General features: G+C 55.8%; 9 protein-coding genes across 9 annotated transcripts; 4 read left to right on the top strand and 5 right to left on the bottom strand.

Moving 5' to 3' along the window:
- Window positions 1-4: 4 nt before the first annotated feature.
- On the top strand, window positions 5-1,731 carry EX895_004381 (uncharacterized protein; the record flags this gene model as incomplete). Its single annotated transcript, XM_029884976.1, has 3 exons — window positions 5-155; window positions 233-631; window positions 728-1,731. 3 exons carry the CDS (start codon window positions 5-7, stop codon window positions 1,729-1,731), a joined length of 1,554 nt encoding a protein of 517 aa, XP_029738726.1.
- A 1,724-nt stretch (window positions 1,732-3,455) lies between these two features.
- EX895_004380 (uncharacterized protein) lies at window positions 3,456-7,880 on the top strand (the record flags this gene model as incomplete). Its single annotated transcript, XM_029884975.1, has 1 exon — window positions 3,456-7,880. The coding sequence occupies one exon, from the start codon at window positions 3,456-3,458 to the stop codon at window positions 7,878-7,880; it is 4,425 nt and encodes a 1,474-aa protein (XP_029738725.1).
- A 378-nt stretch (window positions 7,881-8,258) lies between these two features.
- EX895_004379 (uncharacterized protein) lies at window positions 8,259-9,242 on the bottom strand (the record flags this gene model as incomplete). Its single annotated transcript, XM_029884974.1, has 3 exons — window positions 8,259-8,294; window positions 8,383-8,584; window positions 8,680-9,242. 3 exons carry the CDS (start codon window positions 9,240-9,242, stop codon window positions 8,259-8,261), a joined length of 801 nt encoding a protein of 266 aa, XP_029738724.1.
- Window positions 9,243-9,533: 291 nt separating this feature from the next.
- Window positions 9,534-11,669, top strand: EX895_004378 (uncharacterized protein; the record flags this gene model as incomplete). The annotated part of the gene is made up of 1 exon (XM_029884973.1): window positions 9,534-11,669. The coding sequence occupies one exon, from the start codon at window positions 9,534-9,536 to the stop codon at window positions 11,667-11,669; it is 2,136 nt and encodes a 711-aa protein (XP_029738723.1).
- Window positions 11,670-11,857: 188 nt separating this feature from the next.
- EX895_004377 (uncharacterized protein) lies at window positions 11,858-13,022 on the bottom strand (the record flags this gene model as incomplete). Its single annotated transcript, XM_029884972.1, has 2 exons — window positions 11,858-12,074; window positions 12,160-13,022. The coding sequence occupies 2 exons, from the start codon at window positions 13,020-13,022 to the stop codon at window positions 11,858-11,860; spliced, it is 1,080 nt and encodes a 359-aa protein (XP_029738722.1).
- A 370-nt stretch (window positions 13,023-13,392) lies between these two features.
- Window positions 13,393-14,665, top strand: EX895_004376 (uncharacterized protein; the record flags this gene model as incomplete). Its single annotated transcript, XM_029884971.1, has 2 exons — window positions 13,393-13,494; window positions 13,589-14,665. The coding sequence occupies 2 exons, from the start codon at window positions 13,393-13,395 to the stop codon at window positions 14,663-14,665; spliced, it is 1,179 nt and encodes a 392-aa protein (XP_029738721.1).
- A 364-nt stretch (window positions 14,666-15,029) lies between these two features.
- Window positions 15,030-15,668, bottom strand: EX895_004375 (uncharacterized protein; the record flags this gene model as incomplete). The annotated part of the gene is made up of 1 exon (XM_029884970.1): window positions 15,030-15,668. The coding sequence occupies one exon, from the start codon at window positions 15,666-15,668 to the stop codon at window positions 15,030-15,032; it is 639 nt and encodes a 212-aa protein (XP_029738720.1).
- A 413-nt stretch (window positions 15,669-16,081) lies between these two features.
- Window positions 16,082-19,852, bottom strand: EX895_004374 (uncharacterized protein; the record flags this gene model as incomplete). The annotated part of the gene is made up of 1 exon (XM_029884969.1): window positions 16,082-19,852. The coding sequence occupies one exon, from the start codon at window positions 19,850-19,852 to the stop codon at window positions 16,082-16,084; it is 3,771 nt and encodes a 1,256-aa protein (XP_029738719.1).
- A 1,435-nt stretch (window positions 19,853-21,287) lies between these two features.
- Window positions 21,288-24,770, bottom strand: EX895_004373 (uncharacterized protein; the record flags this gene model as incomplete). Its single annotated transcript, XM_029884968.1, has 1 exon — window positions 21,288-24,770. One exon carries the CDS (start codon window positions 24,768-24,770, stop codon window positions 21,288-21,290), a length of 3,483 nt encoding a protein of 1,160 aa, XP_029738718.1.
- Window positions 24,771-25,645: the final 875 nt, after the last annotated feature.

The following is a 25,645-nucleotide window of genomic DNA, read 5'->3' as shown; positions in this document are numbered from 1 at the left end:
CGGCATGCGAGGCTTCTCCCTTGGCCAATTGTCGGATCAAGATGCTCTTCGACTCTTCGAATGGGCCGAAGCCAGCCCGTCTGCTGTCATCAAATGCACTTGCCAACAGGTGCGTCGACTAAAGACGTTGCCAGAGCTGTCTTATGCGATAGGAGGTGGGTAATCTGGATGCCCATTCTCCACTTCCTGCAGTCATTTGAGCTCACTCTTTGCATTCTTCTTTAACACGCAGGCCAAACGCTGTTCTTGCACTGCGAGACTCCGGCACTGGTAGCAGAGGTCTGCGGCATGGTCGTTGGAGTCACTCCTAAGGACGACCAGATCAGCTATGAAGTCGACGACGGTACTTCTGTGCTTCGCGTTGTCGAGACCCGCAAATCATTGCGTCAGGCCACAATGCGCCCTGTTCAGGCTGGAGCGAACCCACCAGCTCTGACCGGTATCCCAGATTGCTACGTAATGCCGCCTGAGCTCCAGCCATCCGCATCAACCAGCCGACTGGATCGTGCGACAGCAACAACGTATCTCGCGCCGCTTGTCCCACGCTTCAAAGTTGCTGACATCGTCGGATGTATCGGCAAGGTGCAGATCGACCGCAGCGGCCAAAAATTCTTGATCACTCAGCAAATGGGTGAGTTAAACTGCTCGAACATCGGCTTTCATTGCGACAGCTTTTGACACTGACAACCGCTGTGTCGCTTTTCTGACTCCGCTTCTAACATATCAGCGCGCTGCCAAGACATCAATACGGAGTCTTACCATCAAATGAGCGTCATCAGGCTGGAAATTGACGTCTATCGTCAGCCATTTGAATGGAGCCGCGTTGCTACGGAAACGACGGAGCAAGCTGCAAAACACAAAACGCGATATGGTAACATGCCAAGAGACCGTGTGCGCCTGCTCGTGTCTGACCCTTCCCAGAACGACAAAGCTGTGGCATCTCCAATGATTCCGACCAATCGAGAGAACCAAGACTCCACCAAAAGGCAACGCCTTCAGCGAGACGAAGCTCGCAGGTTGATCTCGGGTGATGCTCCTTTCTCCATGCCTTCGTCATCATCTGCCCCCTTCTCGATCTCATCTCGGACCCGCGAGCATACTCGGTCGTCTCGGGCATCCGATGCAAGCACTCGACAGCTTCGCGCACACGCAAAGATTGCTGATCGACATCTGACCGAGTCCTACTTTCAGCTCCAGCTGCAGCAGCACATAAGTCAGCACTTTCAGTGTCAGCCTTTCACCCTTTCGGATCTCCGCCTGGACTCCGCACTCTCCTCGCTCGCTCAACGCCTCGTCATTATTCGTTTACAACGCCGCCTCGCTTCTCGCTCGTCCGATGCCTCGTGCAGCACCTCTCTCAATACCACCGAGCAGCATCCGGAGAAGATTCGTCGGCTCTTCGAATGGGCCATTCGAAAGATGATGCAGGACGGCTTCGTCACCCTCGCCGAGATCGATGACTCGAGAGCTCTCAAGGCAGCTCGAAAGAAGGACACGACTAGCACGGACGTGTATCGTCTTGTCACACCCGAGTACCTCTTGCATCCGCTCAAGAAGTTGCTAGGCAATAGTGTCTCTACATTGCCATGCAACGCTGCCTCGCACAATGCAGAAGAGCTCGCCGCTCGTCTACGTATCTTGGATGATCGCTTTCGAAACATCACTTGCTCTCTTGTTCAAGATAGTCTCGCTTTGTACTACGCACGCCGTGCACCCATTGTAATCGATTGAGCCTTTCGCGGGACAAGTAGCGGCTGAATGGTTCTCTGGCGTCCTGCGCTGGCGATGATGGCAAACCTGGGCTTTTGTGAAGGCACGGACACTAACATTCTGAGATGAGTCTATTGCTCTTCGAGTCTTCAACGCCCGTCCAGGTCGAAGCATTCAGACCGGGACCGGTTCACAAAACACATTTATGGTCCGGACCTCTACGGCGATCGAACCAAGTGAGGGGACGATTGTGAGAATTTGAGGATTGGCCGTTCAAGAGCCGCTTATCTTCCTTTATTTGCCATCATTGAAGACTGCTACGAAAATGTCCCAATACATCCATCTTTAAGGCGGAGCATCATTCGCCGAAAGTTTTAAGACCAGGAAAGTACTAGATTCAAGTTACTTGAATAGGCAACTCGTATGGCACAGAACATTTGCGATTAATTCGTGCTATGGATTTTTGTAAGTCAAACGTGATTTTTGCAGTTATCTGGTCAAATATTTGCTCAGAAAATTTCTCACGATTACACTGTTCAACGTATCTCAACAATCCGGAGTTAAAAATGCGTGAATTTCATTATTTAGGTACAAGCCATCACTGGATGCGTAGCTGATTTGGAAGATTCTACGCAAACGAGCCGCACTTAGCTGAATTACTGGTTTTATTGCGGTGCCTAAAGAGTTCAATCGAATTAAAAAGTCAAATAGATGGTGTTTGAGTCACTTATTGGAGGTCTCAACCTATTCAACAGCTGGATGTGACTACTTTGACGTAGCAGCGAAGGATATGAACGGATGGCCGAACACCTGAGATGCGAGAAGAGCTGAAAAAATACTTGAGCGCTTTGGTCCGTATTCATCAAATTCACGCGTTTCCCGTAAAATTTGGCGCAGTTTGTGTGTGAATTTCGGACATTCACGAATTTACATGCTGAGTACATAGATTAGATTGAGAGTCACCTTAACCTGGCCAACCGAAGCCAACTGAGTCCTTGCCTGAAACAATCACCATGATTTTCTAGCGTTAAATTGAAGCGTGGCCATCGGCCAAATCCTATGAATTCTTGCGCGCGTGTGCACTAAACGAATAAGTTCTGGGTGAATAGATTCGCTCACCATAAGCGACTCTTCAAACCACTCAGTTGGCAGTAAAATTTTACCAGACCGCCGCCTTCCAAGGTTATGTCCTGAATGAGATTAAAGACTACCAAGCTGAAACGATTTGTCGGTAGCTTTTTACTTTGTATCAAGTTGCAGAAGTCGTGACTTCGTATTTGAGCGGGAACGTGGTGATTATCGATATACAAAACTTTGGCCAAATTTTCGTGAATGTTTGAGATTCGGGACAGCCTGACGTAGACCAGAGCTAGAAAAGGTTGATATTCTTTTTGAGGTCAGATCTTTGCCTTCCGCGGCAGCTTTTGGCAGAACACAGAGATGTTGTTAGCCTTCGATCTGCCCCTTCCAGGGTCCACCGATGCACAGACGCGTTGGGGAAAGGAGGCTGATGCCTCCACACGCACTGCGCTGAGGTTGAGCATTCAATGATTCTGCGCATGGGCCAGCAGCCGAGGATCTCCCACCTCTTCGACGACCACCACCATCTCATCCGCTCACTGGCCGACCTTTGCTCAGACTAGCCTAATCGCCTTGGATTTTTTCCATTCTTGCTCGTCGTATCTGTTCGGATCGCCGCCATGGACCCACTCGCGGTCAGGGAGCGTCCATTCGGACGCTGCCACATGAAGGGCAACTGCGGCAAGAAGAGCGTCTTTAGCCCCGCCTTGCCATGCTCGGTGGACGAGAAGGCATCTGCACCGCAAGAACAGAGCTTTCGGGATCTTCTCGTCGCTACCTGCGGCTCCGAATTTGCCCAAGGTGCGGTGTGCTGCACGCAAGAGCAGGTCGAGAGTCTCTCTGCTAATCTGCAGCAAGCGGAGCCGTTGATCTCCTCGTGTCCGGCCTGTCGCAACAATTTTCGCTCGCTCTTCTGTTCCTTCACTTGCTCTCCCGATCAATCTCGGTTTGTCGACGTTACTGAAACGCAGCAAGTGACGGGAAGCGATGGCAAGCCGTCCGAAGCCGTCAAAACGGTCAACTACTACATCGGTGAGCAGTGGAAGCAGAAGTTCTTTGACAGCTGCAAGAACGTCAAGTTCGGAGCCAGCAATGGATTTGCCATGGACCTGATTGGCGGTGGCGCTCAGACTCCCAACGCCTTCCTCAAATTCCTGGGTGATGAAAGGCCATTGCTCGGTAGTCCCTTCCAGATTAACTTTCCCGATCAAACTTCGGATCACATGCTCGAGATGGCGTCTGCGTCGCAAGCCCGCCTTCGAAATGAATCGCTTGTACCTCCCATTCCTTTCGACACGAATCCGAGGCAATGCGGCGATACCGACCTGTTGTCACGATGTGCTTGCGTCGATTGTCCAGACACTTGCACTGCTCTTCCGGAGCTACCGCCCTCCAATCAACCTGGCTCTACTTGCTCGGTAGGATCCATCTCCTGCTTCACCTTTTCGATTCTTCTCATCTATCTGCTGCTCGTGCTGCTCTTATGGTTCTGGCGACCCATCCAGAAGTTCGTGCGAGGTCGTCGCGGAGGGATTGCTCTGCCGCATCGCACCAGCGGTCTCAGCCTCTTTAGCCAGTCGAGCGGCTTCGAGCGCGTCCGCATGGGCTCCGAGGACTCGCTCGACGGAGGTGAAAGCAGACCTCAGCCCAGCCAACCAAACGCAAGCAGTCTTGTTGGAGCAAGGGGACTCGGACATTTCGGTGAAGAGAGCTCTGCGAGTTCCGTTCCGGATGGCACCTATCGCGGCATTGGGCTGGAGCGTAACGACAATCTTTCGGCACTTGGTGCGCTTCAACCGCGCAAATACGCTCTCAATCAAATCCTGACGCGCTCCTTTTACCGCCTCGGTCTTCTGTGCGCCAGCCATCCCTGGTTGACATTCCTTGTAGCGGCAATGTTCGTCGGTGTTACCAACATCGGCTGGAAGCACTTCGAGGTTGAAGTGGATCCGGTCCGTCTTTGGGTGGCACCTGGCTCGACGGCCAAGGTACAGAAGGACATTTTCGATCAAGAGTTCGGTCCTTTCTACAGGCCGCAACAAGTCTTCCTCATGGATCAGCATTCGTATTCAGACCTTACCACGTTGCGACACAATTCCTCCTCCGCCTTGTTGGAACTTCTGCCGCCCGCTTTGTCTTGGGATCGGCTTATATGGCTCGCTGACCTGGAGAAGGAAGTGCGCGCACTCAAGTCGCCTTCGGGAATCACATTGCAGGATGTCTGCCTTGCTCCCGCTGGTCCAGGCACACCGTGTGTGGTGCAGAGTATTCTAGGCTACTTCCAGGACGACCCAGTTGGCTACGGACTCGATGCGGACAGCTGGGCTCAAGCTCTCGATCAGTGTGGCAGCAATCCTGCAGAATGCTTGCCCTCGTTCGGACAGCCGCTCAAACCCAACATCGTGCTGGGCGGTTTGCCGGACCATGCTTCACCCAGCCAGGCTCGGTCTGCTGTTGTTACTTACGTCCTCAACAATAGCCTGAACACGACTCTGCTCAAATCGGCCGAAGAATGGGAACGGGAGCTGCTCAGTCTGCTTCAAAAAGTGGCTGCTTCCTCGCCGCATTCCTCACAAGCGGAGGACCGGGCTGTAGACTCTCATCCGCTCTCGGTTCGACGCGAAGAGCTTGGGATCCAAATCGCCTTCAGCACAGGAGTCAGTCTTGAGACCGAGATTGGAAGTAGCAGCAACACCGACGTTGGCGTCGTAGTACTCTCTTATCTGACCATGTTTATCTATGTGGCACTCACGCTCGGAGGGAGGAGCTATAGGCAGTACGAGCTCGAGGACGACAATGAACAAGACGCGCCCATCGCGGAACCAGGATCCTATCCGCGGATCAATTCAGCTTCGACGTACACCAATGATCGCAGGTTGCGACTCTTACGGACCTTCAGCCGTCGCTGCCGATCTCTTGTCAATACCTACTGCGTGTCATCCAAATTCACCTTGGGACTCTTTGGTATTGTCATCGTACTCTGCTCGGTCTCGTGCGCCGTGGGTATATTCAGTGCGATGGGTGTCAAAGTCACGCTGATCATCGCCGAGGTCATACCGTTCATGCTACTCGCCGTTGGCGTCGACAATATCTTCTTGCTCTGCAACGAGATGGACCGTCAAACTCAGCAGACATCGTCCGAGGCGAGCCTGACCCAACCTGATCCACTGACGGCTTCAGGTGCACCATCATTGGGTGCACCAAGTCATCGAGCGCTTTCACCCACCGATGAACTGGAAGCTCGAGGGGATCTCTTCATGGACGGCCGCGTCTCAGCTAGTCGACCTGGGCAGGCTTCGATCGAAGAGCGGGCAGCGCGCTCCCTGGCTCGCGTCGGACCATCAATCCTTCTCAGTGCCACCACTCAGATTGTTGCATTCCTGCTCGGTGCTGTGGTGCCCATGCCCGCTGTCAGAAACTTTGCGCTTTACGCAGCGGGAAGCATGCTGATCGTCGCAGTACTGCACTGCACTGTATTCATCGCAGCAATGACGCTGGATGCGCATCGCGTTGAGGGCGGACGCATCGATTGTCTTCCGTGCCTTAAGGCGGCGCCTCGACAAAACCGCATCCAGCTGCCCATGGACCCGACCAGCGGGCCCAAAGAGGGATCACTGGACTCCTTCATCCGTTACCGCTTTGCTCCCACATTGCTTCGGTCGAATGTCAAGCGACTGGTCGTCGTAGCGTTTGGCGCTATTGCCGTAATCAGTTCGGTCGGAGTCCGAAAAATCGAGATGGGCCTGGACCAACGCCTGGCTCTTCCATCCAAGTCCTACCTGAGGCAATACTTTGACGCCATCGACGTCTTCCTCGATGTCGGTCCTCCTCTGTACTTTGTTGCCGCCGGCGAAGAGGTATCTGCCCGACAAGGGCAGAGAGATCTCTGTGGAAGATTCACTACATGCGAGCCCTTGTCGTTGGCCAACACACTGGAAGGCGAGCGTCAGAGACCCGAAGTTTCGTGGATCGCCGAGCCTGCCAGCAGCTGGATCGACGATTTCCTCCAATGGCTCAATCCTATCCTCGATGGCTGCTGTCGCGTCAAAGTCTCGGATCCCACCGTGTTCTGCGGGCCCCGCGACAGTCCTTTCTCGTGCCAGCCGTGCTTCGAAGGTCGAGACCCTCCATGGAACATCACGATGGATGGACTTCCGGAAGGCGAAGAGTTCTACCGCTACCTCCGCAAATGGCTCGAAAGTCCAACGGATCAAGAGTGTCCCCTCGGCGGTCAAGCAGCGTACTCTTCGGCGCTCAGCATCGTGGCTGACCCGGATACCGGCAAGGAGAGCGTACGCTCGTCGCACTTCCGAACATACTTTGCGCCGCTGAGATCGCAAACGGACTTCATCAGTGCACTGGAACAGTCGCAGCGTATCGCGGATGACATCTCTAACCGCGTCGGCTACAGAGTCTTCCCTTACAGCCTCTTCTTCATCTTCTTCGAGCAGTACACGTACCTACTCTCGATGGCCGTGCAGGTGCTAGGCTCAGCTGCAATTGCCATCTTTGCCATCAACACGGTCCTGCTTGGCAGCTGGCGTACGGGCGCGGTGGTGACGCTGAGCGTGGCAAGTGCCGTCTTCCTTGTCGCTGGAGCCATGGGCTTCTGGGGCATCCAGTTCAATGCGCTGACTTTGGTCAACTTGAGCGTGTGTGCAGCGATCGGCGTCGAATTCTGCGCTCACATCGCTCGTGCCTTCATGCGTGCTCCAGGAGCTCTGCCGCGATCACATCCCATGTCTCAAAAGGAGAGGGACGAGAGAGCCTGGCTTGCGCTCACCGATGTGGGTGGAGCCGTGGTCAACGGCATTTTCTCGACCAAACTGATCGGAGTCGGCGTGCTCATCTTTACCAAGTCGGACCTGCTCAAGCTGTATTATGCAAAGACGTGGCTTTGTCTGATCGTAGGTGGACTTCTCCACGGCTTGCTTCTGCTGCCGGTGCTACTCAGTTGGCTTGGAGGACGGGGATGGTCGAGCGGTGAAGATGAGTCGGACGTCAAGCGTCGCCTGAATCGAGCGGGATCAGAATATCGCCCCATGATGGCCTCGGAAGCAGATGCCAGTGACGAAGACGAGGATCTCTGAACGCTTTGACAGACTCAAGACGCACAAACTCTCGCAATTTACAACATGAATAGGATTTGCGTGGATGGCCGTGTTTCACAAAGTGCTGTTTGAACCGATTGCGACTCAAACGTGCAGGCATATACATTACTGCCCCTGGACAAGTCTGCCGCACTCTTCACACGGGCAGGAGCCTTGGAGCGCGTGCTGCACGCAAATGACACTCTTCGGGAGAGGGCCGACCAGCGAACAAAGCAATTCCACAGCGACACAGTCCAGTCTCAGAGACGTGCGCTTCAGGCCGTAGAACGCCGAGCGCGGGGATGTGCTGTCGTGCGGCTGCTTGTGCTGCCAGTTGTTTCAATCAAATAGGTGATGGTTGTGAAGAAAATGAGTTTTCTATGAGGCGTTCATCTTGCGTCTTTCTCCTTGCAACTGTCGTTTGTAAAGGAGGAGAGGATTGCGTCAGTGTGAGCAGAGCGCCAGCTAACTTGCCAGTGGCGACGGGGAGCTGAATACTCACCACCTTTGTGACGCGATGCCAGCTGTTTGCTTTAGATTGAGCGCCGTCTGGAACAGGCCCTTTGTTGGTACCGTCGATGAAGGATTGAAGTTGCTCTTGTGTGTAGCCGGGAACGTTGGTGGAAGTAGGGTCGTAGCCTGGACCAGAGATGACAACCTCTTCCATGACGATGATATGCGACTCGTGCCATCGACAAGGGAGGCTACATTGTTATTTGAAAGGTGGGAGAGTCTTATTGTCAGCTGTCCTGAGAACAAAAGTGGGCGATATTGGGAGGTGTACCGCGATGAAACATACGTCTTGCTTAGAGCGTCGAAGATTTGCTGTCCGAGCTGTGAGACATCCTTTCCGGTGCGTGCGACCTTGGTAAGGCTCTGCTTGACGGCATCCGCCTCTCGCAACTGAGCCGCCTTGAGCGAGACGGGGTAGATTGGTGTCAGATCATCAGCCTGTGACTTGGAGCCAGCGGCTGTAGCGCCATTGGTGGATTCGGATGGTTGCTCAAATTCGATCTTCTTGATCTCCGAAACCTTGACGATGGTGAAACCGACTGCGTTGGTGGGCTGTGCATAGCGGTTGCGAGATGTTTGAGAAGCTTGGGCCACCGAGGCTGCAGCGGCAGGGGCCATTGAGAGGTGTGATGGCAGCGCACTCGGTTCGCATTCTAGACCGACGACGCCGAGGATTGGATCGTAAGCCCAAAGCTTACCCGAAATAGTTCGAGATTGCTTGTCGCCCACAGTCAAGTTGACGCGAGATCCGAGCAACTTTGCAATGTTGGCAAGCTGGTTGGCTGGATTGATTGAGTTGCTTCGACCAGCCGAGCCAGCAGCAGGATTACCTGCAATGTGTGCTGCCATTTTTGCGAGTGTAGGAGGCGGGGGAATCAAGATGACAGAAGATGGAATGGCCGAGGATATCGTTGACAAGAAGAAGAAGCGAAATGCGATCTGATTTCGTCTTCTATCGGCTGCTCCGAAGATAGTGCCAACTGAAAATGAAGCGCGAAATCAGTCCAGAGCTGCCGATGCATTTCGGCTACTCCGCACTTTTTTCCTTGAAAAGTTGGCTGAGCTGTGATCATTTATTTGGCTTTGCTCTTACAACTTCACCACCATCACCTTCACCGCCCCGCCTCGACTCAGCCCACGATGCCGTCCTCTTCGAGATCGCGCGACGATCGCGCAGGGTCAAGTTCGTCACGTCTCGACCGCGATTCCTCGCGACGTCACTTGACGGATGCAGAGGACGGTTATAACCGCCGTGACCGCGACAGAGATCATTCCCCCGACCGACGAAAGCGACATCGTGAAGACGAAGGCAACAGAAGATCTCACAGCTCCAGATCGCATCGCGATGACCATCGACGAGAACGTTCGGACCGCGAGCACCGTCACAGGGACAGGGAACACGACCGAGACAGGGATCATCGAAGCGATCGATCGTCGAAACGCCGCGAGACGTCCGAGGAGCGTAGAGCTCGTAAAGCCGCCAAGCGCACAGAGAAGCTGAGGCAGCTCGAGGAGAGTTTTCTCGATGAAGAGCAAGGTGCAGCCGAGCGCACCGCCGTCGCAGAGCTCATGATGTACTCTGCCGAGGATAATCCTTTCAATGATGCCAATCTCGGCCAGATATTCAAGTGGGGAAAGAAGGAAGACAAGGAACGCAAACAGGGTCTCACCCGCGAGGAAGCAGAGAAGCGCGATGCACAGCGCAGGCAGGAGGCCATGGCTGAGATTGAGAAGCTCAATGCAAAGCGCGCCGAGCGCGAAAATCTAGCTGCCGAGCGCGAAGAAGAAGAAGCCCGAATGGCCCGTCTTGCTGAATCGGCGCAGATGGCCAGTTGGGTCGCCAAGGAGGACGATTTCCATCTAGAACAGGCACAGCGTCGAGCTGTGATCCGCGTGAAGGAAAACCGTGCCAAGCCCATCGATCTTCTCAGCATCAACCTCAAGTGGGCGGATCCTAACATTATCGCCGAGCAAGAGAGCAAGCAGGACGACGACGATGACGAGGCCGGCCTCGAGATCGACCTCGACGAGCCATACACTATCTTTGAGGAAATCTCGCTCGACGAGACGGAAGAGCTGCACCAGGACATTCAGATGTACTTGCAGCTTGAGAAAAACGATTCCAACCTCGACTTTTGGCGATCCATGCTCATTGTCTGCGACGACAAGCTGGAGGAGCTCAAGGAAGAGAGAGATTCCGCCACCACCGCCACCAACGCGCGTCAGGACCCAGAGGAGCGAGGCCGCATCAACGATATGCTTTCCTCCAAATCGACGGATGAACTGCAGCAGCTCCAGGATCAGGTGCGCGCCAAACTCGCGTCCGGCGAACCCGTCGATGTCGAGTACTGGGAGAGAGTGCTCAAAGCAATTGTCGTGTGGCGTGCCAAAGCGCGTTTGCGTGACATGCACGAGGCCGTGCTTTCCAATCGAATCGAATATCTTCGACGCAAGCAGCGCGATGAAGCAGTCCGGCAACAGAAGGAGCTCCTGCTTCATACCGGTGACGACTCGGACGTCGATGATGCGTCACAAGATGGTGTCGATGCTCGGGACGTGCCTGAGAGCGATGTCAGGAGGGAAGAAGCAATGCTTGAAGCGCTCTACGATCCCGAAGAGATGGAGCCTGCGCCCATCGATGCGTCGCATCTCAGCTATGAAGATCGCAAGTTGCCCATCAGAACTCTTCACGAGCATCTGGCCGAACTTGTGGATGCTCGGCGCCGCGTCACGGGTCAAGTCTTCATTCCCAAGACGCGCCACCACGAGCTGGAGGCAGGCAGCGGATCCGACAACCCCGCCGAGCGCCTGTTTATGCAGGAGGCTTCCAAGGCGCTCGACGTTGCCGAAGAGGTGATGGAGGGTGGCGATGAAGTGCTCTCACACCAAACGTACCAATGGGAAGACAAGTACCGCCCACGCAAACCTCGCTTCTTCAACCGCGTCCATACGGGCTTCGACTGGAACAAGTACAATCAGACGCACTACGACTCGGACAATCCACCACCGAAGACGGTGCAAGGATACAAGTTCAACATCTTCTACCCGGATCTTATCGACAAGACGGTGGCGCCGACGTACAAGGTGATCAAGGAGAAGGGCGAAGAGGACACGGTGCTGCTGCGGTTCAGTGCTGGACCTCCGTACGAGGATATTGCGTTCAGAATTGTGAATCGCGAGTGGGAGTATAGCCACAAGCGGGGCTTCAGGAACAGCTTCGATAGGGGAGTGCTGCAGTTACATTTCAACTTTAAGAGGCTGCGATATCGCAAGTAGAATCACGCACACACACACACACACGCGCGCAGGCAGTTGGCTCTCTTTCTGTTGTTGGATGGTGCCAATGCAAGAAATCTGTGCTCCGTATTGCAGTTGTAGAGCAGAGGATTGTGGTGCGGTGGGTTCACATTCTGAGGAGGGTGTTTGTGCGAAGTGGCTTCTTGCCATGTGGTAAAACACTGCTTTCAGTGATACTTCCAAAGAGAAACCTTGCCATCCCTTCCGCCGGCAGCCAATATGAGCGGTGCATCTTGCGGAACGTCTTCTTCGTCTGAAGTGTCGTCCTGATCGACATGATCCGAGCCTTTGACGTGGGCGAAAGCGAGGCATTCGACCGTGTCTCTGTGGTAGTTGAGCGATCCCAGGTGCGAGAGCGAGTCGGATGTGGAGTAGACATTGATCCTGTTCACGCACGATGTTCAAAGAGAGAGGAGGGTTAGATGGACTTGCCTGGGATGATGCGAGTCAGGGTCGGTGATAGACTTACGAGCCGTCCCAGGCGCCAACAGCAAATGACTTTTCATCCGGGCTTATTGAAATACATGCGTTGCCCGGAGTCCTTGCTTGCGTCAACTGTGTCGCTCCTGTTCGCAACTCGAAGCGAGCGATCCTATCGTCTGCTGCGACAGACAAGCCGAAAGCTGCCGCGATCGAAACACTCATAACACTTTCGCTGTGGCATCTTGCCTGCCACATCAGCGCACCATCGCGTAGGCTCCATCGTTTGACATAGCCATCCTCGTACCCCGCTATCAGCGTTTCGTCGGGAAGCAGGTGGAGAGACATGACGATGGGCAAGCGTTTGCCGGCTGGGGTAGAAGCGATGTCGGGACGGCCGATGGCTTCGTGCAGCCGGTGGCCGGTGTGCAGGTCGAGGATGTCGATGTATGCTGCGTCGAGGGCGTTGGGGACGGCGAGGTGGTTGCCCAGGTGCGAGAACTTGGCAAAATTGAGCGCGTTGACGCCGATGGTTCGGACGAGGTGTGGTGCTGGGGGTGCTGCGTCTCCCCCGCTACCGGCGCTGGCGCTGGCGCTGTCTCTGCCTCTGCCGGTGTTGGCGAGTTTCGTAGTGGTGACGGTTCCAATATATTGCGAAGAGCTCGGCAGCTGCCACAACTTGAGAGTGTTGTCGCGGGCATGCGTGATCACCTGCCCGGCATCCACAACCTGCACGGTCAAGACCGAATCCGTGTGTGCAGTCCATGCGAACTTGGGCCTCAACGTGACCAAGTCGACCAGCGAGACGGTGCCCGCATCGTCGCCCACCGCGAGCAAGTGGTGTGCGTGGTGCAGCGAGCGGATGGACGACGAGCCGTGATGGCGCAGGATCCAGAAGGGTTTCGGGTTCATCGCATGGTTGCTGTGCCAAGTCGATGGAGTTGAGAAGAAGCAGGAACAAGAAGACCCTGCGCACAGACTCTTGGAAGAACTTCAGTTTTTTTTCAATTGGCGTCAATAACTGTTCCCTCCACACACACCAATCAAAATATCCCACCTTAACGACGTTCGGTTGCCGGCAACGGTCAACGGCCGTAGTCCTCGGACAGGTCTAATCGAGCTGTCATGCCTTCCGACATTCAGCCCCATACACCTTCGACCTTCCCTCTCGAACGCCACCATTAAGATAGGCTCTGGAGTCAAACTCAAACAACGCCGACCATCCGGGTTCTCGACAACACCACGATCACAACTTTAACTTGCAGTCGACCGCTCTCGAAGCATGGTGAATCTACGCCCCAAATTGGTGCAATCAAAGCTGAGCGAGGCGCAAGCTCGAGCCGTGCTGCACACGATCGCCTTCCCCGGCTTTGAAGATCAGCAGGTACGTTCGAAAAGCTCTCTGGCTACAACGCGCAACAAGACAGACTGACGGCCATCCTGGCCTTGTTGTTATCTGGCTTTCCTCTTTACCACAGGAATCGCTCAAAGCCACCTTCCCAGCAGCAACGCTCTCGACGCTGAGCCGGTTGCAGATCCACTTCCTGCTCACCTTCCCCTTCGAAGCGCTGTCCATGAACTACGAGCCGCACTCGAGCATGTCTTCCCATCTTAGGGACGTTTACACACGCTTTGTCGAGCAGCGTCATGGTGGGGGCTACTGCTTGCAAGTCAACCCGCTGTATCGCGAAGTACTCTCCTTCTTAGGGTATCGGTATTTCGGGGTGCTAGGACGAGTGTTTTCGCCCATCTCGCACAGCTGGAGCGGGCTCACGCATACCGCGAGTTTGGTGTACCTCGACTCGCACCTGCCCGAAGAAGCAGGGAAGAAAGTGTACTACCTCTCCGACGTCGGGTACGGAAGCAGTCCGCACCGCCCGATCCTACTCAGAGATGGGTGGGAGGAGTTCGGACGTGGTTCCGTGGAGAAGTTTCGAGTTGTACGTAAGGCGTTGCAGCCTCAATCGACGTTCGAGCCTGCACCGGCACCAGAAGCCACTGAGCAGGTCGACGAGCAAGTCGAGTCGATAGCCGGCAACCAGGCAGGGTGGATCCTGCAGCAGTCCAAGCCCAGCGGCGAATGGCAGGACTGCTACGCGTTTGCACCCTTGCAATGCTTCGACGAAGACTACCACGCTTCCAACAAAGCCACGAGCCACAAGGAATCCGTGCCCTTTGCAACCATGATCCTCGTCGTGCGCTACTTGCTCCACCCCGACCGCCTACCGCACTCTGCCCAACGCCTGCAGCGAGACGGGTTGCAGCCCGAGCTGTACCCGTACCACCCGAGCGTCGTCGAGCAGAGGATGATCGTCGGTGATAAATACATTGTTAAGATCGGAGACGATACCGAGGTTTCGAGGAAGATAGAATCGGAAGGGGAGAGGGTGGATCTGCTGAAGCGGGAATTCGGGCTGTTACGACATGTAAGCAAGGAAGAAGCGCTGCAAACGATCAGTGGCAAGCCGTCCAGGTTGAAAGAGACGAGCGAAACAGAACGCAAGCAGGCGAAGACCAACGAAATCAATGGCACCGACCGAACATCAGCTCACTAGAGACTCTGGCCAATCCATCGTTAGACTTTCCCCTTCGTCCCTTATCGTTAGCGATCGCTCGGCTCGAGAGAGACAAAGCGTGCATGTGCAGTGAGGACTGTCACAGTTGTGGTTGTGCTGTGCGAATTTTTCTCATCCGAGAGGCTCTGGGCAAAGACCAACTTCCGGAGGGCAACGCTCTGTAGGTTCTCTCATGTCGATCGATACGAGACTCCCCGTAGGCTCCTTGTCTGGAAGTCAAACATCAAAGCTGGAGACCCTCTTGTTCGCTGCTGTCGAACGAAGAGATGTGTAGTATATCGGTATGATTGACGAGGTCCAGCAAAAAAACAAGCGTCGTTTCGCGCAAACGCCAATCGGCTTTCTACTTCCAGCCAGCACCACTAACACGCGTCCCACCCCTACTCATGACCGGCAACAGCCCCATACTCCTCGCCCTCCTAACTGCCTTTCCAATTGCCCTCTGGCTCTTTCTTGTCAGCCCTGTACTCGCTCTGGGCATGATTTTGCCCATCTCCGTCACGTAGTTTGCCAAGATAGCAGCGTTCTTATAGCTATCGTCGTGCAGACTGGGCTTTCCCGGTTTCAACCCGTTGATGTGAATGAGGTCCTGCTTGACGGCTTCGGCCTTGGTGGGGCCCAAGAGCGGGCGCGCGAGCCGGTTGGGACGCTGCGTGATCGAGTCGTATGACAGAGTGGTCGGGTTGTAGTAGTGGCCGTTCATGAATGCGCGTCCGGAGACCGTCTGGCGCTCGCGTGTCGGTGTGGAAGAGCGCGGGTTGTGCACTGCCCCATTTGCGCTTGGAGAGGAGGCGGAGGAGGACGACGACGAAGAGGATGCAGACGCGCGTGATCGGGCAAGCTTTTCGATTGAGGATGAGAGTTCGTCCAGCGCCGAGGTGGTGTCCGAGGATTGCGGACGCGAGGTGGTGAAGCTTCGGGTGGAGACTGCAGGGCGCTGGGTGCTGCTGCGCAGAATGGCCGCTAATGCGGAAGATCTCATCGTTTCGGTGGATATGCGGTGGTGGTGGTCGGCGTCTGAAGGTGTCGAGGGATGACGATGATGATCAGGAAGAAGGGGAAGCAGGTACAAATCCAAAATCTTCTCAGCCATTTCTACCACTTCCATCAAAAAAAGGCAGAGGGCTGTCACCCGTCACGTGCCATTTTACCATCACTTTTCCCGCACGACAGATATTCTCATACACCTCAAACACAACCATCTCGACACAGCATCAGATACACCCCGCCAGGCACGACACGAACAAGCACAACTCGGATCCTACTGTAAATCGAAGCTGCCTTCCAATTGTATATACACAAGGTGATGGATGCCATACGTATTAACGAAACACAGGAACCAAAAGAGCCAATACTTTTCCAAAAGAAGGTAGCTACAATGGCAACTTCCTACCTTTACTTGCCACTACCATCAATAGCATTCAACGCACCGTTCGCACGCAAGTGCACCATGTTCTGCAAGCTGTACTTGCCCTTCCTGCTACTCTTGTCCTCCAACGTCTTCTGGCTCAACACCAAGTTGAACTGCTCCTTGGCCTCTCCACGCCTGCCCGTCCCCGCGTACAGCCTACCGAGCTCGTAGTGCGCAAAGTAGACCAACCAATGATCGAGTTTGAGCTGGTGTCCGTGCTCGAGCACCGTCTTGAAGCTGATCTCTGCCTGCTCCGCGGCTTCCTGTTCCGGGATGGGCGATTCCTTAGGCCGAATCTTCGAGTGCTTTTCGGGGCATGCGATGAACTTGAGACAGACACCGCGCAAAAAGTGGGCGAGGCACAGATCGTCATAGTACTCTTCACCCGAATAGTACTGCGAGGGGTCTTCAACGTCGTGCAAGTCGGCGAGCGCGTCGCTGACCATGACGAGCGCTTCGTCGCACAAGACGTAACGAGGCGCGTTGGAGAGGCAGTGGTAGACATAGGCGAACTCCAGTCCGGGCAGTAGCAGCCTTCCGTAGGTCATAAACTTCTTCGACTTGCGCGCAACGAACTTCTCCATTGGAATAGACTTGCCCGCAATCTTCTGCGTTAGCGTCGGCACTTTGCGGAAGATGTCGGCAGCTTGATCCACCGCACGTCGATCCTGCCCGGCCGCAGACTCGTACAGGTTGGCAGCACGTCCGTAGTTGTACACGGCTTTGGACCAGTTATTCTCGTCGGCGAGGATAGTAAACTGCTCGTACGCCTCCTTCCATTTGGTCAACGACATGTTGCACAGCGACAAGTCCCACATGCAAATGTGCTTGAGCTGCACGTACTCCTTCTGCACGTCTCGTGCCGTCTCGAACTGCGTGATCGCCTTTTCGGCCAGCGCCTGCGTCGAGTAGAGTCGTCCGGAAAAGTAGAGGAAGAAAACCCCCTCGGGGTAGCGTCGCAGGTTGTAGTGGAGCACCTTGTCCGCAAACTCGATGTCGACGCCGTTGACGGGGATGAAGGTCGAAATGACCAGGTGGTAAGCCAGCAGCGACATGTCGCAAATCTGTCGACGCACACCTTCCTCTTTGATCGACCTGCCCGGCTTGGTCTGCCTCGGATCGTCACTCCACTGTCCCGCTTTGCTTAGCGTCTTCATCGCCCACGCAGTATCGCCCGTGTAGCCAAACACCTCCATGATCTTGAGCACTTTGCCGGGCACGAGACCCAGAATCATGCTGATCATACCGTTACCGAGATAGACACCGCTCTTGAAGTCTTCGTCCAAACGCTCGCCTTTCTCTTCAGACCAGTCGACGAATTTTTGCAACGACCGATAGATGCCGTAGGCGTTACGCATGTTCAGCGCCTCCGAGACAAAGGCGAAAAAGTCACCGGCATACGCGATTCCCAGCACGGCCTTCAAGAGCACCGCTTCGGCATAAACGAGCTCGGCATGCCTCTGCACTTCGTCCATCTGCGAGAGCGCGCTGGGACTCTGGCCTGTACCCCTCACGAAACGTCCAAAGCTCGAGACAGCACTCGTCGGCTTTCGTAGCAAGCTCGCAATGGTCAGCGCATCCTTGCAGAGCGAAATGGCGATGGCAAGATCGGCAGGCTCGAACGTCATGAAGCCCTTGATGGTGGCGATGAGCGCGTAACCGAGCGCATAGTATAGACGACTGTCGGCGTACTCCTCGATGATGCGTTCGGCTTCGATCATGCGCGAGTTGAGGAAGAGGTTGAGCGCGTGGCGAGCCACTTCGATGTCCTCGCGCAGCTGCTGGGCGCTGATGCTAACTTCCTTGGTGGTGAGTTTGGCTACGCGGGCAGCCTTGTCTCTGACGGCCTGCGAGGTGTCAGCGCGAGCACGCGTGTCGGAGGAGGACGAGACGTGGCCGCCTAGGTAGGGATCGGTGGCAGGGCCTGCACGACGAGAGGCAGCGGCGGTCCCCCTGGGTCTGTAGGAAGATCCGGGAGCATTGCCGTTGCGCACGCTGCGGCCAGAAGAACCCGACTTATTGCGACGATGACGGGCAGCGGCACCAGCACCGGCAAGCGCAGCAGCAGAGGCACCTGCTTTGGCACCTCGGTGGTGAGAGTGGTGGTCTTCGTCCTCCTCTTCCTCGCCTTCGGAAATGTCGGCGAGTGGAGCATCGTGGAAGTCGTCTTCGCTCGAGCTGTCCTGATCGGACTCGGCTTCCGAGTTTTCCTCGGCCTCGCTCTCGTCGTCTTCGGCTTCGCTCTCGTCGTCTTCGGCTTCGCTCTCGTCGTCCTCGTCTTCGCTGGCAGTCGAGGCAGCAGCAGGGGCAGGGGCAGCCGCAACACCACCGCGACCCTTGACAGGTCTAGCATTGCGACGAGGCAACTCGTCGTCTTCCTCTACCTCGTCCTCATCTTCGGATTCTCCCTGCTCGCTGGCGCTGTCGTGTTCATCATCGCTAGCTTCATCAGAGTGAGCAGCGGCCATTCCATTGACATTGGCATTGCCGTTGGAGTCGTCCTGGTCCTTGCCATGCAGGCTTCGAGACGACTTTCTGCGAGCAAGACCCAGAAGTGCGGCGCCTCCAGCGCCTGCGGCACCGCTCACCTTGGCTGTGGTGGAAGAGAGGAAGCCCTTGCGGTTGCTGCTCGAGTCGTCTGCCCTATCGGCAGAGAGTGGTGGCTCGGACAAATCGCGCGTCGGGCGTTGGGAACCACTGGCGGATCTTTTGGCCCGCGCTCGCTCCAAAAGATCGTCCGCTTTGGCGTAAGCATCGGCAACCAGGCTGGTAGGAGAAACGGCAGCAGCATCGTCGTTGGTGCCATTGTCGGCTGGAGACTGCTGAGCGGCAGCACCGACACTTGCGGCCCTGCTGAACCTCCTCGATCGACCCGAGCCCACTGTAGAAAAATCGGGGGCACCCACTGACTTGTACCCGTTTGTCTTGCCGGCGTTCGGATATGAAGGGGGGATAGCAGGAACAGCAGGTACGGGGGAAAGCTGCTCGGGCTCGTCGTAGACATTGCTACGAATCGAGGCGGAGCTGGACCGTGTGCCGAGGCCGGGCATCTTGAGGCTCATCTTGCGAGAAGCCGAGCTGAATCTGCGCAGACGACCACCGGAAGAGGGGTCGGGAGCATATGCAGGGTCAGAAGCTAGTTCAGGGGTGGTGAGATTGGTCTGAGACGAGTTGCGGCTTCGGTTGCGGATGAGGTTGATAAAGCTGTTGCCCGAAGAGCCTCTGCGGGAATCGATGGAGCGTGCGTCGCTCTGGGAGAGGTTCGAGTTGCTCTTTTTGAGACCGAGGCTGGCGGCTGAGAAGCCTCTGGATCGTCCATTGACGCCGGCGCCAGCGCCAGAAATAGCGGGGGCTGCAAGGTAACCTTCATCACCACCCGTGGTGGACGAGGCATAGGCGGCGTTAGAGCGAACAGGAGAAGCCTGAACGCGAGAAGCGATGGATGCGCTTCGGGAAGCACGCCCTGATTTTTGACTCTGCTGCGTTGCAGACGAGACACTGCGCGTGCGAAGAAGAGCATCGGTGTTGGAGACAGGGACGAGATGCTGATTGTAGTCAGCGGAAGCGTCATCTCGGATGTACGAGTCGCGGCCGTCATTGAGGCTGCTGCTGCCATCGCTCGCCGAAATTGTAGAGTACTTGGTAACGCTAGCGTCGATGCCGGCGAGGATGCTCTTGCGGCTGCTCGAGATGGACATGCGAGATGCCGGATTGTTGTCCGCCGGGTTCATCCTGAGCACTGCGGCGCTGGTCATCTCGAAATAAATGAGATCGAGTGAGAGTGAAGCAACGATCTGAATCGACCGCCGAGAGAAGACTTGACTGCGGCTGGAGTCACCTTTTAACGACGTTGCAGGTGATGGATGGTGATGATGGTCAGCACAAGATCATGGAGTGAGAGAAGGCAACGTGAGGCGGGAGGATGGATGGATGAGAGAGAGGTGTGGGAGATGTGCGTGTGTGTGTGTTTTGTGACTGTGGGGTGAGATCTGAGAGGCAAAATGAGGGCTCGAGCTGCGCGAACCGTGTGGCACGGCGCTCTCTTTCTTCTCTTGGCCGTGCGGAGGCGGGGGATTGGACCTGTATTCCAGCCACAACAGACAATAAAAATTTGGACGGCATAGCGATGCTGCGCGACTCTTCTAGTGCAGGCAAAGCTGCACGTCGATCTAAGTGATTTCGAAAGAATCCAACTGCAGAGAGAGGCTGGTGCACTTTGGCCACCGGAATACAGCAGGGCTCGCTCAGGACGGCGGGTATTCGTCAGCTGCATGTCACTTTTCTTTTCGTTCTCCGCTCTCTCTATCCGACGGTCCTTTTGGTGCAGCGACGTCAGCGACGGCATCCTGCTAACTAACTACTATCCAAAGTAGAAAGGAGCGAGGCAAGGAAACGTGGGCGTTCCTCGCTCTCAACAGACTAGACTAAGGAATAAGTCACTTTAACCGTCAACGTGGACGAGCAAGGGAACTCCTGTCACAGGATGACAGACACAGGTGCTTGCACACTAATCCACTCGCGTTGATCCACTCAGTCGCCTGCCTGACTGACTGACTGACGAGTGGCGAGGTTTTTGACCAGGCGGCAATCAGCGCGGTTTCCACTCTTGTCTCGCGTAAAGACAATGGAGTTACAAAAAAGCGGATTCGGAAGAGCAAATGACAGCATCCAAAGCCCCCATGCTCAACAGACGGAATTGCCCCGCCGTCTCTCACGTCTTTTTGTTTGGAAAGCGAGCGCGGCGAAATCCCTGAGTGAATGCCCAAGGATGCACGTCACCCGCCCCGCAATTGCGCATTTCTCGCCCAGGGCCCGCACACGGAAAGAAAGTTGCTTCTGAAAGCGACTCACAGCCCCCAACGGTCTGGTACCTCCGACGCTCGGATCCGAAGCATTACACTCAATCTCGTTCGCTGTTCACCGCCATGTTTTAAGGTTTGGAACACCTGTCAACCGGCTACTCGCCCTCGACCCATCCTGGCTGTGTCCCAGCTTCGTCTCAGCCTTCGTGCAAACGTTGCCCCGAGCTTCCACCCCTTGACTTATCTCGCTCGTTTGAAACATATCATCACATGACAACACACATTGACAAGCCAGACCAGAACAAGCACTCAGAAAAGCGCACATGTCGAATTGCACGCTGAGGGTATACAAAACGATTCGCAGCCACCAGTCTGCCTTTGCAGAGCGCTACACAGCGGGTGTGGTTAGATCAAACCCCAGAATGCCGTGCCAGTACGTCAGATCGCGCGTGTCGAGACAAGCTGCCAAGCCCTCAATCGAGTTCTTGCCCATATCGGCGGCGAGCGGGACTACGGTGGCGGCGGAATTGCTGGCGTCCGTCTTCGTTTGGCTAGTGAGACCGCTGGGGCCGCCGAATCCGCCGACGGGCATACTGAAATCAGCGCCGGCCGTCGCAGTGGCAGCAAGACCACCCAGCTGATTGTTGCTGATGATGATGCCGCCGCCGCCTCCGCCTCCGCCTCCTATGACCATAGCGCTGCTGTGATTATTACTGTTGCTGTTACTGTTGTTGCTCCACGAAGAAGCGATGGTGCTTGCAGGCGGCCAAGACGTACCTCCGCCCTGCACCGCGAAGCCGGAAGGCAGCGCCTGACCCGCTGCGCCCGCACCAGGCGAGGTCAGGTAGGCTGGATGTGGCGCCATAGAGTTGCCTGTGTTCAAGTTCGCCGTAGACAGGCTGACATCTGGCTGTGTGCCAAACACCACCGGCAACGTTTGCGACTTTTCTACAATGCCGCCACCACTTGCACGCTCGTATGAAGTGGCTCCTCCGCCACCACCAGGAGCAGCGTGTGTTGTAACTCGGCTCGGCCCCATTTCGGATCGGCCCCGAGGCAGCGACGGTGCTGTCGAATACCGCGCAGTCGCAGATGCTACATCGCGGAAAGGCGGGCTGCCTCCGGCCGGTGCCATTGCGCTTGTGTGTGGTGTGCGATCAAGTCCCGAACCACGCTCTGCCAATGGTGCTGCTGCTGCGGCTGCTACTCCTCCGCCCGGCTGTTGCTGCTCTTGCTGCTGCTTCTGCTGATACGAAGAGTGCGCGCCTACCCACGGTGGCCGACGTGCTGAAGCATGCGCGTTGGGACCTGCTTCCATCTCCCTCCTCACAGCCGCGTGTTCGTCGGCTGCACTGCTCGAATGCGCACGTCCGCGACCCACTTCGTTCCAGTGACTCGGCTTGAACCGGTACCGCTCCACATCGACGGCCAGCCGCTTTTTCGCCCTTTCAAAGCTCTGGTCGAGGCCGGCCTCAAAGATGGCGCCGAGAAAACGCACAAAGTAGCCAGGCGCTTCTCGTTCCGTGTCCACCACCTCGCCCGACGCCAGTCGCTGCGGCTGAGAGCATTCACGCAGCGTCGCGCGCAGACACTCGACACCCGTCGTGATGGTGGATGCATCGAGATGCTCGCGATAAAGGTAAAACCATTTGGTCACCTCGCTCGCCGAGATGACGAGGTAGTCATGACCAACACGCACATAGCCTGGCTCGCACAGATCCTTAGCAAACAAACGCATGCATCGCATCGCCGTGTCCACCGTCTGTGCGAACCAGAACGCAGATCGAGCATTGTCCTGCTGCTCGGCCAGCTCGCTCCGTCTCGATCGTCGATTCGAAGCCACTTTGGCTGCCCAGTGCCATGTTGACTGGCAGATGTAAAAGTCGCGAAACGCATCGAGGTAAGGCAATTCAGCAACAGCCGACTTGTCCATGGGCAAGCGGGGATGGAAGACGCCGTCGCGAACATCAAAGTAGCGCTTGCGCAGCATGTCTAGCCGAGTACGATAGCGGTCGAAGAACGATTCAAACGGCGTCGCATCTTCGGATCGGTTGATGTGGTCGAGGAAAGGTTCGTTCTCGAGCGTCAGGAGCGACATGTCGAGCGACCATGCCAGTCGCGAGTCGACGGGCAGCAGCACGTCGCCGCTTTGCTTGATCCACGTGTTGGGATCGGGATAATCCTCGGGCGGGATGATACGTGCGCGCGGCTTGGTGTTGCGGTCATCTCGACGAACGAGCTCGTGGATGAGGCAGAGCACGATCCATGTACGCTGACGATCGCGATCCTGACGTCTTTTGAGCCGTTGCGAGTAGCTGTCGGACCGAGCGCGCGTGGTTGAGCTGGAAGAGTCGGCTGTCGGGAAATCGTCAAAGGCGGCATGTAGACCGAGCTCGTAAGCGTATCCGATGGCACGAACAGCTTTGCGTAGGATAGTTCGATCTCCGGGATCTTTCCAGGTAATCACGAGGATGAGCGCTTGGATATGGTCCATAGAGCAAATCTCTTCTGCAGCCGCCATGTTGAGAATGGACTTGGCGATGCGATGACACTGACGATGGTGCTGGGGCAGGAAGAAGCGCGAAGCCACCGAGATGATGGTGGAAAAAAGGATGGGCAGGCTCTGACGAACGTGCTCGACGGTGTGTAGCGAAGCATCTAGTAGCGCAAGAGGAGGGTTGAGCTCGGTGAAATAGTAGTTGAACAACTCGTGGGCCTGGTCCATGGTGACGACGTGTTGACGCACGGCGTCGTCACGCAAGTCGGAAGCCATGGCAGGGGGTGCCGCGGAGGGGGTTTGCTGCGCACGATGCAGGCTGCTTTGCGTCGAGTTCCACGCCGATGTGCGGTCCCAAGCGCACTGATCATGAGGACTGAGGCCGTTGCGATTAGAAGATGACGAGGGTTGTATCGATAGCGGCGGCAATTCACGGCTGCGATCGTGGTGGTAGGAGTGCTGATGCTGCTGACCCTGCTGAGGCTGGTGGCTGTACTGTTGGTGCGGATGATGATGCTGCGCTGAGTTCGAGTGCGAAAGAGACTGTGACTTGCGAGAGAACAAAGAGTCCTCAAATGACGGAATCGGCTGCAGATAGGGACCGAACCATCTTCCATGGACGGATCCTTTGGGACTGGGAAGTTTGGGCGAAGGTGGCTCGTTGGCGTTGAAGCGACCGTGCTCTCCCTTCTTGTGCGATGTCGTGTGATATTGTTGGTGTTGCTGGTGATTCTTTGGAGGCGTAGGTGGTGGAGGTGATCGAGAGAGCTCTCGCGCTTTGATACGAATGGGAGAAGTGGTGTTGGCTTTGGTCGACAAGGAAGCCGCGTCGACTTCGTCGTCTTCGAGCTGATCCTCCTCGTCGGCACCCGTGCTGTCGGCTTCGCTTCGGGGTCTCTTTTTAGGCTTCCTGCCTCTGTGATGCTCTTTAAACTCGCAGACGAGGTCGAGACGGTTGCAGCGTTTGCATCGCTCATCCTCGGCGTTGGCGCGGGAACATTTGACCTTGATGGCGCGACACTTGAGGCAAGCCAAGTTAGAGCCGCGCTTTTCGGGTTTTTCGGTGTCGAGCAAAGCACGACGAAGAGGGGTATCTGCGCTGTTCTTGTTCAACATGTCTATGCTTGTTTCTGGATTGGAGGCTGGAGAGGTGGATTCATCAGCTTCTCTAAGCGAGGGGATGGGAGGATGGGTGGAAGAGGAGCGGCCAAGTACGCTGGACGGATCTTCTGGACGGGATGCAGAGTCTGGTGTAGATAAAGGAACTTGGGTGGGATCACCTGGAACAGATGCAGCAGAAACAGCAGCTGTTGCAGCTGAAGCTTCCGCTGCAACCGCCGAAGCTTGAATCGCTGCGTCGGCCAAGCTGTTCATCTGGAACTGAGAAGTTGCTGGAGGTCCGTTTGGGAGAGTCTCTGTGGTGCAAAGCTGGCGTGGAAAGGATGCATGAATAAAGGGCGGTTACGGCGGGTGGAGCAAGATCAAGAATGGGAAGGGGCGAGAGAGAGGATCAGACGCTCATGGCGTTGAACGACAAGGGATGCACCGTAAATGAGAAAGGGGTGGATCGAAAGCCGAGTGGGGAGCGGGTGTCGTGGCGAAGAAGAGGTCGTCGTTGGTATAGTTGACCGGAGGATGGATGACCGAGTCAGGCTGCTTATGTGCCGGCTGTCTTGCCGACGAGCCAAGACAATAGGAATCAGCAGACGTTTCGGGAGGAGCAGACCGAGTGGGCGGACGCTGGGGAGAGTGGTGTGACGAGGTCAAGATAACGTCGGTGTGGACTGCGCGAGTTGAATGCAACAAACCGACAAGACCGATGAAGGTTGAGATGAAATAGGCTTTGTGGTCGATTGTCGTTTGGCGTATGTGAAGAGAAAGGCGCGATGTAGTGGCACCAGGGTGGACGAGCTTGCAAGATCTGAGAAGGAAGAAGGCAAGCAGGATTGTTCGAGGCCAAAGTTGATGAATGCAGGCTTTGGCGTCGAGGCGCGAGCCAGAGTTGACCGAGGACCAACTTTTGTCGCTGGAGGAGGAGGAGGAGGAGGAGGCGGCCAAATGAAAAGCTTGCAACGAAACTTGCTGCAGATGGTGGAAAGAAAATGCTATTAGCCGGCGGGGTACTCAAATTCGGTGGTCGAACTAAGTGCTTGACGACCGAGCTTGTGAGCGGCTCAATGCTGCTGCGAGCGGTACGGTTGACAATGGTCCAGGGGAGTGGTCAAAGGGCAAAGATGGTGGGGCAGAAG

Source organism: Sporisorium graminicola, chromosome SGRAM_3 (genome assembly GCF_005498985.1).
Source record: "Sporisorium graminicola strain CBS 10092 chromosome SGRAM_3, whole genome shotgun sequence".
Taxonomy (NCBI): Eukaryota; Fungi; Basidiomycota; class Ustilaginomycetes; order Ustilaginales; family Ustilaginaceae; genus Sporisorium; species Sporisorium graminicola.
The sequence above is the reverse complement of the archived record's forward strand: the minus strand, read 5'-3'. Positions and strand labels throughout refer to the sequence as shown.